Source organism: Amblyomma americanum, chromosome 1 (genome assembly GCF_052857255.1).
Source record: "Amblyomma americanum isolate KBUSLIRL-KWMA chromosome 1, ASM5285725v1, whole genome shotgun sequence".
NCBI classification, from domain to species: domain Eukaryota; kingdom Metazoa; phylum Arthropoda; class Arachnida; order Ixodida; family Ixodidae; genus Amblyomma; species Amblyomma americanum.
Window position 1 is genome coordinate 382,938,588 of NC_135497.1, and position 14,197 is coordinate 382,952,784.

Here is a 14,197-nt window from a genome sequence, read left to right on the forward strand (position 1 = left end):
TGAACGAAACAATTTCCTGCACTTTTTGTAGGACGTGTTTCTCTTACTGATCTGCTAAGGCATAGATCGGAGCTTGGACGGTATCGTCGGGTGTGCACTAAACGCGCCTTCAAAATTGGCGCTGCGCTGTACGGAGATTCCGGGCGCAGTTCACGACAGCGGTAAAGCGCACTGGTAAAGCCCGTTTCACATGCAAGCGAACCGCTCGCGAACTTCGCTTTCGGTTGTCTCCTTTTAGCCAGCACGGCTTGTGTTTGTAATGGAATAGAATGTGATTTAGAGTAGAATAAAAATAAAAACAAACTGTTCGTCTAGCGGGATTCTAACCATAGCCTTCCTCCATGGTTTTGATTCAGCGCAGAGGATCATGGGAAAGTCCTCTGCTACCGCTACTTCCGGTTCCAAATTTCTCCCCCTTCTCGCTGGCTTCACAGCAGTCGCTGTGTTAATATCGCTCCTTACACTAAGTTATTTGCACTGCAACACCATGCGTTGCATCATCGCAAGACCAACGTGAGATCGACTCTGCTATGCTCCGTCGTTGTTTTTCGCACGAAATGCAACCAAAATAATGCAAGTGGTAGGAGGCTTTCTATGCATGCGTATGCAGTGCGATGTGTTGAGACAGGCTGTGCGCACAATGGCATGTATGGATAGCTCGCTAGCCCACTTGCAGCTCTTACATGCTGTGAGGAAAACACATCTATCGCCTGCTAAACTGTGCTCGTTTCAGCCCTTCGCCGCCGTCGTAGTGCGGCGAAAAAACAAATATATAATGACCAACGCGTTAAAATAGTTCAACTGACTGTCGTGCATACGCAGAGCACACAGCCTACTCAGGCATATTATAACCACGAAAATACACACCTACCTTTCGTTTTTGTAATTTCTGCGCGCAGGAAGCGTTCATGCGCTGCACGCACAAGTCTTACGGTGATGCTGTGCAATAAGCGGTGTTGTAGCACAAATAAATGAGTGAATAAACGATGCATGCATATGCACGGCAATTGCTATGCAAAAGGCAGTGTGTAAGAGAAATTTGGAACCGGAAGTAGCTGGCAGACGATTTTCCCATGGTTCTTTGTGTCCACTTCGGAAACGCGCGTCACCTATTGAAACCGAAACTTGGGGAATCAAAACTGTTTCACGGCGCTCATAGCGGGCATATGTGGCAACTGAGCTGAATCGACTGACTGACTGGACTCCGCTGTGCGGCAGCAGTTGTGGTGTGTGTAACTTTTCGCGCGGGTGGAAGGTGTGGCATCTTTTGAGTGCGGAGTTGACATTTATTACGCTCTTACCACTGTGCATATACATAAAATTTGTGAAGCATTTGCCGCATAAACCTGCAGAGGCACGAGTGGATCACGCCCAGCGCTGGAGCGGAGAGGCGGCAATTTGGTTGTCGGGACGTCCGAGTATACGGGAGCGTCGCTCAGGGATTCTCGTAAGTAAACGCCTTCTTCTGTTCTTGTGCTGTACAGCGACTACAGACCCTAACAGACTCATCTGTAATGGTCTTGAACTATCCACGATCTATCAGAGAAGGTCAGTTTTACTCTTTGTATCGGCTATGTAGCGGATTTTATCTTCACAAACCAGATAAGTACGAGCTTCTGTGAAAAAAAAAAAGAAAGCGTAAGCCAACGAAAGAAGCAAGATAGAGAGTCGTTGGCTGCGCAGCAGTATTAGTAGAGGCACTGCAGTGTTTTATTTGCTCACGGCAGTTACTTTTGAATCATGCATGTGGTTTTCCAAATCAGCCATTGGGCTGAATTCCGTTGATGCTGAGTGCTGACTGCGCACTAAACAAACAAGTGTTCATGGCGCAAATACAGGCGCCAAATTAGAAATTCACTATACACATAACCCCAAGAAGTAACTATCTTTTTAATGACAGTGCCATATGCCCCGGTCGTATTGAAGTCTTGCTTGTTTACAAACGTGTTTTTCTTTCTCATCGCTTGCAAATTATTATTGAGGAATGTTTTGCAAAAGTCAACGCTAAACTTTTACTCTACATCAGTCTGCCAGTAATTTAGATTTTATTGGGAAACGTATATGGTTATAGTGAGCTGAATTCTGTGGCTAAAACAATGTTTTTGTCTAATTCTTGCTTATGCCATGTGGAATAGGTAGCTACACTTCAAAGGAAGCTTAATAGTGTGTCGCTCTTGATATGCTTTGGCTGCATCGTTGGGGGGGGGGGCAGAACATGGCATACCAGTGTGCTGTGAAAATTGGGAGCAATGTTGAAAATTCTTCCACACTGTCATATGCACACATTTCGTGCTCATGCACAATGTTATGTGCGTGGTACAGTTATGGACAGAAGTTTGCGGGATGCGGATTCACGAAAAAAAAAATTTAAGTTGCAAGCTCCTTGGTCAATCAGATGGGATTTTTCCAGAAGATTGAGCACGCATGTGCCCTCATGTTCCAATGCTTTTCATTAACTTGCTTTGCCCGGCCGCACCAAAATAATTTTTTTCATGAACCCGCATCCTGCAAACTTTTGTCCATGACTGTACTTTTCTGTCAAGGTGAAATTTTTGGCATCACTGGAATCTTGTACTTTTATTGGCTTGTGGAACATGGCCGCAATTCCTGTGCTTGAGTGCTTTAATTGGAAAGTCTTGCAGGCTGCATGGAGTGAATGAGTTTTAGTTTTGTAGTGTACAGTAGCCATTCTGAGAAAGGCATGCTTAATATTCCAAGGTATTCTGCAGTATATGTTGATCCCACTCATGGTCACAATTTTTAGAGGGAGCTGAAATGCTGGCATTTTTTCCACTGCGCATTGGATGGGATTGAGGCCGCAGCGTAGACTTGTTGGAATTTTTTTTGTAATGCACAGTGTACTATCTAGCTTGAACACGGGAATGCGAGTTCAGGGTATTCTAATGGGGCCGTGAGAAACCAGTGTAGATGCGCAGAGCTTGTCAGGCGCACACTGTGCATATTGCTGTGATAAACCTTTTAGTTATCCCTAAGAATGTTGGTCTGGAACCGCAGGTTCACTGTTGGCAAAGTCCGGTCATGGCATCTTCGACCCAGACAGCGTCTCCACTTGGCGCAGTTGCCCTTGCAACCACGGTTGTAGGGGGTACGATTGCTGCAGCGTATTACCTGTGGCAAAAGCACAAGGTTGCGGCAAACAATACCTTTGTGCCCATAGCCCACTTGGTGAACATCGTGATCTACCCAATCAAATCCATTGCTGGCGTAGAGGTGCCTTATGCTGACTGTACAGTGGCAGGGCCAGTCTACAAAGGCCTCAAAGACAGGTGAGAAAATCATACCAGATTTGCTTCTTACTACTGTGTGTGTCAGTCATTGTGGATGTCCCTTCAAAGTTTGGAGTGAAGCAAATGGATGAGGTTTTACTGGCGCTGTGCATTGCAGAGATAGCAAATTTAGAGGCGTTTGTCATCGGTAATGATCCACAACAGGACAAGTAACCAATCACCACCAGCTTTCCGTGACAGTTTTGAGGGCAAGTGGGCAAACTCTCCTTGAGCATACATAGCACACAAATCACTCTACTTCTACCTGAATAAGAGTCATTTTTACTGCAACTTGTTGTATGTTTTATACTTTTAACTTATACTTTTAACAAACTGATTGAAAGAATTCAACTTCCTTGAGTAAAGATTTTTCAGTACCAAACATGTTTTAGTGACCCTTCAGCACTCTTTGCAGGGGTGCCAGTACAGTTCCATGGGGGAATTCTTGATGTTGTGTGGATGAAGATGCAAAAACTGTAGGAATTGGTGCACATGGATGGGAGTTGTTCAGTAGGAGAATTAAAAATGCAAGAAAGAAAATGTTGCTCCCACTTGGTTTCCGTAGGGATAACACCTCTCATTTTACTCCCAATGATGCAGCTGTGCCTAGCCAATTGAAACATATGCCTGCATACATATTAGGAGTTTGCAAGTTGTGGTTTTTGGTTTGCAATGACTTGTTTACATGTGCTTTAGCAGTATCATTCTCATGGTTGAAACTCCATATGGTACACCCCGCAGTGCTTCACTGTCATACTCGGAGCATTTCGCTGATTTCACTTACTTGGAGTACAAGATTCTATGAAGACTCGATGCTCTGCTTTTGATTACTTTCAAAATTTGGTTGATATGCCAAGAAATCGTATAGCTGTTGAGGGGCACTGTCTAATCTTTTGTTACTTAATTGATGATTGTTACCTAGTTTTGAAACTTAATATAGTGTACACAAAATACAGAACCTTGTTGATACATTACTGGTTTATACGATTTTCATGTTCTTGTGCTCAGAATTGCATGCAAATTCCCCATAGAGACTTTTTCTTTCCATCAGTATGTTTCCATAAAACAATTTCCTGGCTATTGTGTTCAATATTCTGGAAAATTCTTTTCTGGACGACCAGCCGCACATCATATGTGCAAACATAGGAGTGGGCCAAACCTGGGGGGAGGGGGCACGTGACATGAGCTGAAATGCGGTGGCAGTCATCTGTTGTGGTGACTCCTCTGCAGTGCCTAGGTGCATAGAGGTGAATCATAAAAAAAAATGTGCTAGTAGTTTTTGTGGATTCATGGAATGAAGAGGAGAAATGCAGAGGCTTCTTCATTGTGCCTAAAGGGAGCGAAGCATCTGAGAACTACAATTATGTGCTTAAATACGATCGGGCCGGTTCTGGAGAACGCAGCAATAAAAGCAAAAGCACTGCAACAGCTGCTGTGGTGGCTTTCGCGCAGTGCATTGGCGCAAGGGAGCAAAGGAACTGAAAACATGGCTAAGATTGTGGTTATTTTCGCCATTGATGTCGACAAACTGGATGTGTTGCAAAGTTTCTTGCGCGCTGCGGACATCGCAATGCAGAATGAATTCTGCAAGCACTAGAAAAGAAGTTCTGCATACTTTGTGCTTGCAACTCCAATCAACATTTTTATTTCGTAAAATGGTCACCAAATGCCTTTGTACCTCATTCAGCAGTTGCATTTTTCTAAATTAGGCAGTTTAGATCATACTTTTTCCCAGGTATGTTTTTAGTCATTAAAAAAAACATATCAACGAGGTTCTGTTATAATTACGACAACTTGGAATGAGCTTGGCATTTACTTAACCATCAGGTACTTGCCAGTCGATATACAGTGCATCTTATCTGCTGCCTAAAAGTGCTGCTGATTGCTCTCTCCATCAGTGTCTGCACTAAGGACACTGACACACTATGGACACTGCAAGGGACACCAAGGACAAATTGAAGTTGACCTATATTTATTTTAGGCTGCTTCCACAGAAAACAGCATTTGTAAGTGAAACATGTGAGGAAATGAAATGCAAGTATTGCTTCCGTATGCCATTTTCATGGACTGCAAAGCCATCTAGGTTTTTTTTTTAATCTCTGAGGCTAGGCCACACTTCCATTCACTTCCATTTGCTAATCACTGAGCGAGCCCCTTTCTTTATTGTCATGTGTTCAAATCCAGTAGGAGGAAAAACTTCTGGCAAATTTTTTGCAAGGAATGTCTTCTGGTACTGAAAAGACACAAAAAGCTAAACAGTCGACCTTTATAAAGAATGAAAATCTGATGGATTTGTCATTGCCGTGGTGTCCCTTTGAGGGGCTCCTGTTGTGACTGGTCCAAATTGGTAAAGAGCTTGCTAGGCTGACTTATAAGGAAAGGGGGTGTTTCCTGAAAAGAGCATAGGCAGGCTGCTGCTCTGGAGCTTTTTTCATGAATGACTCCTATATTTCAAGATCTGCCCTTCTGTACAAGTGTGCTGTTTGAGCCCTCACTTTGGCAGAATTGACATCTAAAGCTGACATAAAGTACTTCTCTACAGCTTTGTAGATCTTGCAGAGAACTAGCACAGATCTGTTTCTTGTTCAAGTGAAGGTCTGCTTGTTGTAGGTTATTCAGTGTGCTGTCCATTTCTGCCCATTGAGCCCACTGTGAGTAATCGAGGGCAAATGCTTATCTCTTCAAAGCAGCAGTGATGCATTGCTGGCTCCAATTTATCGAAGCTCCAATGACCAAGTGAACTAGCTGAAAGCAGCCAAATTTGTGTAGACTTTCATAGCATATTGCCTACACCTCAGTTCTGGAAATCTGGTGTGACAGAGTAGCAAAGCACAATTTCAGATCAATATAAGGATCAAGACTTGAGAGAGACATGTGAGGCGTTCCATATCATGAGAGTGGATGGTTATGTCGTAGAACCTCACTGCAGGAAACACGCATATAGCAAAAGCGCGGGTGTAGTAAGGTGAAGCTTTGCTCCCATTTCACTTCCATCAATGACTGCACATTTTTTTTTTTCGTTTATAGTAAAGACGTGTTTCGATCCTGGCCACGGTGGTCACATTTTGATGGAGGCGAAATGCTACAAGCCCCTGCACTATGCAGTGTCAGTGCACATTAAGGCCGATTCACACGACGGCCCGTTCGCTTGCGGCCCGCGCATCACGTGTTCATGCACCACTAAAAACTGGCCTGCGATCCGATGATGTCAAGCGGATGCGACGGACCAACAGTGCAGATGACGCACTGGGTGTACCACTGTTGCCAGATTATTTTAAAGCGTTTGGCAACGCTGGTCAAACTGGTTTTTTCTCCCGACCCATGACTGCGTATGAATGGTGCAGGTGCGGCCCTTTGTCCAATTTCTCAATGGCCTGGGCCGTCTTGCTAGCCCAGTAGATCGCTTTGTCATAGTAGCGAACCCAGTGCAGCTTGTCAAAACAGCGCGCCAGCTCAATGTCACACAGCGAAATGTGGCAGCCGAAATAATGGCAAGAGCGGTGGTTGCCTGAGCTAGCGCGCGCATCTTCGCGGGCCGCCGCTAATTCCCACGAGGGGAGAGGCACTTGAACTTCCTTGGTTGTCTAGTCCACGGGCCAACAGCACGCCTCTCAGTTTAGTGATGCACGAACACATGATGCGCGGGCCGCGGGCAAATGGTCCGTCGTGTGAATAGGCCTTTAAAAACCACGTATGATCAAAATTATCCCGGGCCCTCAAGTATAGCACCCCTCATAGCCAGAGTCGCTTTGGGACGCTAAACCCCTTAGACCAAACCAAACTAAACACACGGTTATAGTAAACAGTGTTTGGCTATAGAGACTTACTTCCTGCAAAATGTTGGCATCACGGCTTGCGCAGAGACGGACATTTGAGAGAACTAAACACCTAACGGCATATCTCAAAGCCGATAGTTTGAGGAACATGGATATTGAAGACATTAAAATGGCGGTCATTCAAATTGCTTAAGCACCTGGCTTGTGAGCTGCAGGGAGTAGCCAACTTTTCAAAGGCCTTGTTGCTGTGAGGCACAACGCCCGGCACACACGAAAAGAAAAAAAGCTGGTTGTGAATGTGGAAAGGAGATGGCCGAGTTACTGAAAATGGGGAGGTAGTAAAAATGCAGTGAGGAGTAGGGATATGAAAAAGGAGTGAATAATCGTAGCGCTGGGGAGGGTGATTGCCGCGAATTGGTAACGCGTCCCCGACTACCAAAGGGGAACGCTATCGCGTGCAGGTACGGACGAAACAACAGAGATCAGACAAAGCAAAACGAAGCCGTATTTATAATTCAAAGGAAAAGGGCCGATACGAAACGAAAACAAGAAAAACACTCTCAACACGCGTACAGCACTACAGAATAAAGGAAAGCGTTCACCAGGTATTCAGCGTCCCAGGTGAAGTGGGGATGCCTTGCAGACAGGATGGAACGTGGGTTGATGAACTGCGACACGTCGCTGGCGTTGCGTCACTGGAAGCGGCGAAAAAGTGGCAGGTGGTAGTAGGAGCGGAGAGGACTGCAGGAAGACGCCGGTGGTCTCCTGTCAACAGCCCGAAGAACTTGGCAGCAGCAGGAGAAGTGTACCCAGGACCCGTCGACGGCATACCGAAACGCTGGAGGCTTAATGCAGGCTTAAGGGTGCCTTTCGGCAGCACAGACTCTCAGTCGATCGGCTGCCACCTCCACGCTTGCAAGGAACGCAGGAGGCTTGCGTCGCTGATTCAAGGGAGGCCTCTCGGCAGTACGGACCCAACGTTTGTTGGCTGCCACCTCCACGCTTGAATGACCTGATCTCCGCTGTGCTGTCTCCCTTCACACCTCAGTTTTCTGACACGTCACTCTCCGCTCCTCGTGCTCGCCACACTCTTCGTCGCCGTCGCCTCGCACACCATTCGCACGCGCACACGCGTAACGCTGGGCTAACATGCGCAGCGCTCCGCTGTCCGGTGCACCACTGTCGATGCACCGCGTTAAAAAATCCTCCGACAATTTCATGTGCACATCACATATATGCCCCCCTTCGGGAAACTTTTTCACATAGAGAAAACTGCCACTGGTGCACACAACATTTATGTTCATGTACGGTAAATGGACAAGTTCGACTCCGCCAAAGTCACTTTACACAGTGACACGTGGAGGCATATGGAAACGCGCACAGAGGGAACATGGGGTTATATATCTGGCAAAATGGAAAATAAAAACCATCCAAAACATCAGGCACACCCTTTAAACATGTCTGTACCATAAAGGTGAATATGTACACACTGAACAACCCATAACCGGAGAACGAGGAAAAAAAATAACGCACAAACACTGCCAGGCTACATTTGCACAGGTAACAATTGCAAACACCGGATAGTAGCACTCTACGTTGGGCATCCCCCACCAGCAATTTATAAACGACTCTTGCAATCAATGCCTATGTTTTTCGAGCCTGTCACCTTCGAGTACGACAAAAGATGATGCCTGCACGGTCTCTTGGGGCACACTCTCTTTATATCGTTTGAGCATATTGATGTGGAAGAGCTTCTTAGCGAGGCCCAAGTTGATCCAATAATCCAAGCTCTTTTTGCCAGAAACCACGAATGGACCTTTCCACTGCATCAAGAGTTTATTGTGGCTACTTGGCAAAAGAATGAGGGCTCGATCTCCAACCCTTAAATGCCGCTTCTTTCTGTTCCTGTCATAGTATCTCTTCTGAGACTGTTGGGCGTGCAACAAATTTTGATGTGCCGCTCGCACAGTTTGCTCGAGACGTTCTCTTAGATTGAGAACGTAACCATATGTCGTCTTCGTGTCTCCTCCCAACTCTTCCCTTTTCCAGAGCTCTCTGAGGACTGCGAGCAGTGCTCACAGATGTCGTCCAAATATCAACTCAAACGGAAAAACCCCAGACTCGCCTGCGGCACCTCTCTGTATGCAAACAGAATCGGAGCGATATAATGATCCCATGTTTTGGGCTATTCCTGACTGAACTTCCGCAGCATCTGCCTGAGTGTGCCGTTAAATTTCTCCACCATCCCATTGCACTTTGGATGGTAAGCGGTCGTGCTGAGATGTTTCACCACCAATAGATCATTGAGCTCTCTCATCATTTCGGAAGTTAAACAGGAGCCCTGGTCACAGAGGATGTCTCTCGGAATACCTACTCGTGAAAACATCTCCACCAAACCTTCTGCAACGGTTGCTGAATCTATCTTTGGCAGAGCCACGGCATCAGGATACCGCGTGGCAAAATCGACGAGAGTGAGTATATATACTCTTTCACCAATATGGGCGACAGCGGACTGACAATATCGACAGCGACCTGATCAAATAGAGTGTCGATAAGAGGCATGCGTCCCAACGGAGCTTTTCCTACTTTGCCTTTCTGGCATGTCCTTTGGCACGAGTCGCACGACTTGACATACCTCATAATCTCCTCCTGCACTCCCGGCCAGTAGAATTCTTCCAGAACTCGATCTGTAGTCTTCTTAATGCTCTGATGCCCCGCCAACGGGCTATCATAGGCAAAGCTCAAAACCTGTGATCCACAAATCTGGTAGTACTACCTGTCGAACCTCTCTGCCAGAGGCGAGATGATAGAGGTGATACAGCAACCCCTTTTCAACAGAATACAATTGAGAAGTACTGTGCTTGCCATTTGCCATGGAACACCTTCCCTACTTTCACCCAACAGGCCTTCAATGACTCATCGTCTCTTTGCTCTCTTTCTAGCATTTCCTTGGTGAACCTCATGGGACCAATGCTTAAAGCAGTACTTTCCCTCCTTCGTCCGGAAACTCCCTTTCCAGCCAACACCACTTTATGCCCTCGCCCTCACCATTTTCACTGGCAACCTCGTCACTGACTACGCCAGGACTTAATTTAGCAACGCCCTCCAATTTTTGTAGTGATAGCTACGTTATGGTAGCATTTCGAGCCTTCAGCGTGGCGGCGCCGTGGTTGCGCCGCCACGCTGTCACGTGATTGGTCACGTGGTGCGGAGCAGCTGTTGGCGGCGCGGCGCCATGGCTTATCACGAGGTTCGTCACGTGGTTGGTCACGTGACCAAGTTCCATATGGCCAGCTGTAGCTATCACGTCACTCCTGGTTTAACCAGAGCTAAACCACCGCAATTTTTTTTTCAATTAATATCTGGATTTGACGGCTCACGGGCCTCTGGTATATTTCCAATTATGACATCATACAATGGTGTCTCCATGCACTTTACCAGGGCCGCGCCAGTGAAATAATGGGAAGCGATATAGACTTCTGTCTCGGGAACTTCCAGACTACTGCCATCAACAAGGAACACCGTAGATGTCGAGCCAGTGAGAGCTGAGTCAGGAACTAGAGCTGTCCACACCACCACTGTATTGCTCCCCGTGTCCTGTAAAACATGTACTGGTAGGCCTCGGAGCTCTCCCTCTAGTACAGGCATGTGTTGTGCGTCTGCAGGCTTTTTCCGGACAAGTCCGACCACCACCTTATCCTCCGCTGGTTCAAGCCTATATGCGGTTGTGAACATCGTTTCAGGCGCAACACACTCTGGCTGAACACAACAGGACGATTGCTTCTGGTTTTCATGCTTTCTTGAGCAGTAACTTGTATCGTGCCCTGTTTTTCGACAATAAACGCAATAAAGCTGTTTTGGCTTAGACCGACATTCGGCAGCCTTATGTCCAGGTCGGGTACAAATGAGACACGTTCCTGACTGTCTGCTTGATGGTACATCCTTCTCTCTCGGAATGCCCACCTCGAACGATTCTTTGAATGAAGACAAGTTTCTTTGCCGCTGGGCGTCTAGAAAGTTGGCTGCTGCCTCAGCCATTTTGTCCAACGTTTTACACTCTTTCTCAAAGGAAATCGCCAGACGACTGTGACAGTTCCTCCTGAACTGTTCGGCCACCAACAACTCACGTCGATCATTGTACGTTGTGGCCGTTCCCGACATCTCGACCCGTCGATCGTAAAGACTGAGCAAACATGCTGCGTATTGCTTGCCTGTTTCTTTATCAAGCGGTTTACTTTCACGAAACTTTTCGCGATAACCTTCTGCTGTAAACCGAAAACGTTGGAGCGGGGCGAGTTTTGCCTTATTATAATCCATTGAATCTGCTGGGGACAGTCGACCGAACACACGGAGAGCTTCCCCAAGTCAAAGACATACTGAGTGCTGTAGCCCATTTTTCCTTGGGCCAGCTGTGCCTTTCTGCGATACGCTCAAAACGTTTGAGGTGCACATCTAAGTCATCCCTGCGATCGTCGAAAGGCATGATCAATTTGTGTGGGCTAACCGCTGCTGAGGGCCCCGGTTCAGGTTCTCGATTATCCCCACCTGCTGCTGCGAGTCTTAATTGGAGCTGCAATCTACGCTCTTCCGCTTCTGCTAGTGATTTTGCATGCTCGTGTTCGGCTTGTGCTTTGTACTCCTCAGCCTCTGCTTGCGCCTTGGCGTACTCGCGTTCGGCATCTGCTAGCGCCTTTTCATGCTCGCATTGAGCCTCACGTTCGGCTGCACGTGCTGCGCGTTCCTTCTCTTGTTCGGCAGCCGCCCACGTGCGCAGCTCGGCGTCTTTCAACCGCATGCGTTCACCCAACTCGACCAAATCCCTTAGTGTTGCCATCCTTTCTTTTTACTAACCAACGAAAGGGAAAAACAAAATACCACGGCTTTGTCCTGTCGCGCGAACGCCAATTGTCGAGAATTGGTAACGCGTCCCCGACTGCCGAAGGGGAACGCTATCGCGTGCAGGTTCGGACAAAACAACAAAGGGTTCAGTCAAAACAAAATGAAGCCGTATATATAATTTAAAGGGAAAGAGCCTATACGAAATGAAAACAAGAAAAACACTCTCACTATGCGTACAACACTACAGAATAAAGGAAAGCGTTCACCAGATATTGAGCGTCCCAGGTGAAGTGGTGATGCCTTGCAGACAGGATGGAATGTGGGTTGATGGACTGTGACGCATCGCTGGCGTTGCATCGACGGAGGACTGCAGGAAGACGCCGGTGGTCTCCCGTCAACAGCCCGAAGAACTTCACAGCAGCAGAAGCATAGCCAGGACCCGTCGACGGCATCCCGAAACACTGGAGGCTTAATGCAGGCTATCCAAGGGTGCCTTTCGGCAGCACGGACCCTCAGTCCATCCGCTGCCACCTCCACGCTTGCAAGGAATGCAGGAGGCTTGCGTCGGTGATCCATGGGAGGCCTCTCGGCAGCACGGACCCAATGTCCGTCGGCTGCCACATCCGTGGTTGAATGACCCGATCTCCACTGCGCTGTCTCCCTTCACACCTCGGTTTTCTGACACGTCACTCTCCGCTCCTCGTGCTCGCCACGCTCTTCGTCGCCGTCGCCTCGCACACAGCATTCGCACGGACACACGCGCAACGCTGAGCTGACATGCGGACCACTCCGCTGTCCGGCGCACCACAGTCGACGCACTGTGTTCAAAAATCCTTCGACGATTTCGTGTGCATATCACAGCGATGCACGAAGCAGCGGTGGCACTACATAGGGGGTTTTGCTGCGCTTTGTTGTGTCACACGTGTTTCTTAACTATTGCCACTGAGGCCACGAAGGATGAAGCAATGTTCACGCAAAGCTTTTGATTTCATAGGGACTCATATTTTCTTCTCGCAGTTTATTGATGGCCACATTATAGTCATGAAAATATTCTACTTCCACAAGACTTGGATGAAATTGAAAATGTGGTATTATAAAATGTGATAACTGAAAATGAATTATTAGCACATGAATTAAAGCAAGCTGGAAGGTGTTTATTTATTTATTTAGCGTACCCCTAAAAGCCCCCATTCGAGGGTATTACATAGGGGGGGGACAAGGAACATCATTAACAAGCAAAGGAACGATAAACAGGCTGGGTATAACGTGGAAAAATAATTAAGCACCAGAGAGTAAATAAAGAAGCAGGTGATAAAAAACAATATAATACAAATTATAGGTTTAAAGAACATGATTAGGCATAACAGAAATGAAAAATGCTACAGTGTACATATTAGGCACAAAAAGAACAGAATCGCTAAAGTACAGCAACTGGGAAAAAAAAATATTCAAAAATTTTGAACATTTCAAGCATTTCATTTGCCAACGCCACTGCAGATGACAGCAAGAAATGTGGAGGCTATGTGTGCTGGTAAATTGTTCCACTCTATGATAGTGTGTTGTATGAATGACTTCACAAATGCTGATGAATGACACGCAATGTGTTTAACTTTGTGCGAATGGTCGAGCCGCGGAAAGAAGGCTGATGGTGATTGGAAAAGTCATGGTGAAGCGAAGGATGGTGACTCAGTTTATGGAAAAGTGCTAGTCGTGATAGTTTACGGTGGTAAGACAAGTCTTCTAATTCGGCACGATTTTTTAAGGCAGTGACGCAGTAAGTATGCGAGTAGTCTGAAAAAAAAAAATAAAACACTCAGCACGGTTCTGCAAGGACTCAGTGTTAGCTGTGAGATAGGCTTGATCAGGATCTGAGATGGCTGATGCATATTCAGTCTTCGGACGAATGAGTGTGATGAACGCAAGTTTTTTCAGGTGCGGGGGAGCCAGTTTGAGGTTATGTTTTAGTAGGCAGAGTGAGTGGTTGGCGGATGCTAAAGTTAGATTAATGTGGTTAAGCCATGTTAAGTCTGATTGCAGGTGAACTCCGAGGTACTTGTAAGTACTTGTAAGTTAGACAGAATCGTTATTTAGGAAACAAGTTGTGGGAATGCGAGAACTGCGAGTGAAAGACAGAGGCTTAGTTTTAGAAGTATTAAATGGCGTAAGCCAAGATGTGCACCATGCAGTTACTACATCCAGGTCAGTTTGCAAACATTGTTGGTCAGTGACAGAAACAATATTACGGTATATTACGCAGTAATCGGCAAAGAGCCCAACTCAAGAAGACGCTGCGTT

The 14,197-nt window shown here is 46.6% G+C and overlaps 1 protein-coding gene across 1 annotated transcript in view; it reads left to right on the forward strand.

The window, feature by feature from the left end:
* The first annotated feature begins 391 nt into the window (after positions 1–391).
* LOC144115692 (mitochondrial amidoxime-reducing component 1-like) overlaps positions 392–14,197 on the forward strand; it is a 48,060-nt gene continuing 34,254 nt past the window's right edge. The window contains exons 1-2 of the mRNA XM_077650164.1: positions 392–1,447; positions 3,016–3,287. Coding sequence (XP_077506290.1) covers positions 3,040–3,287 — 248 coding nt within the window. The 5' untranslated portion in view covers positions 392–1,447; positions 3,016–3,039. The remainder of the gene's footprint in view (positions 1,448–3,015; positions 3,288–14,197) is intronic.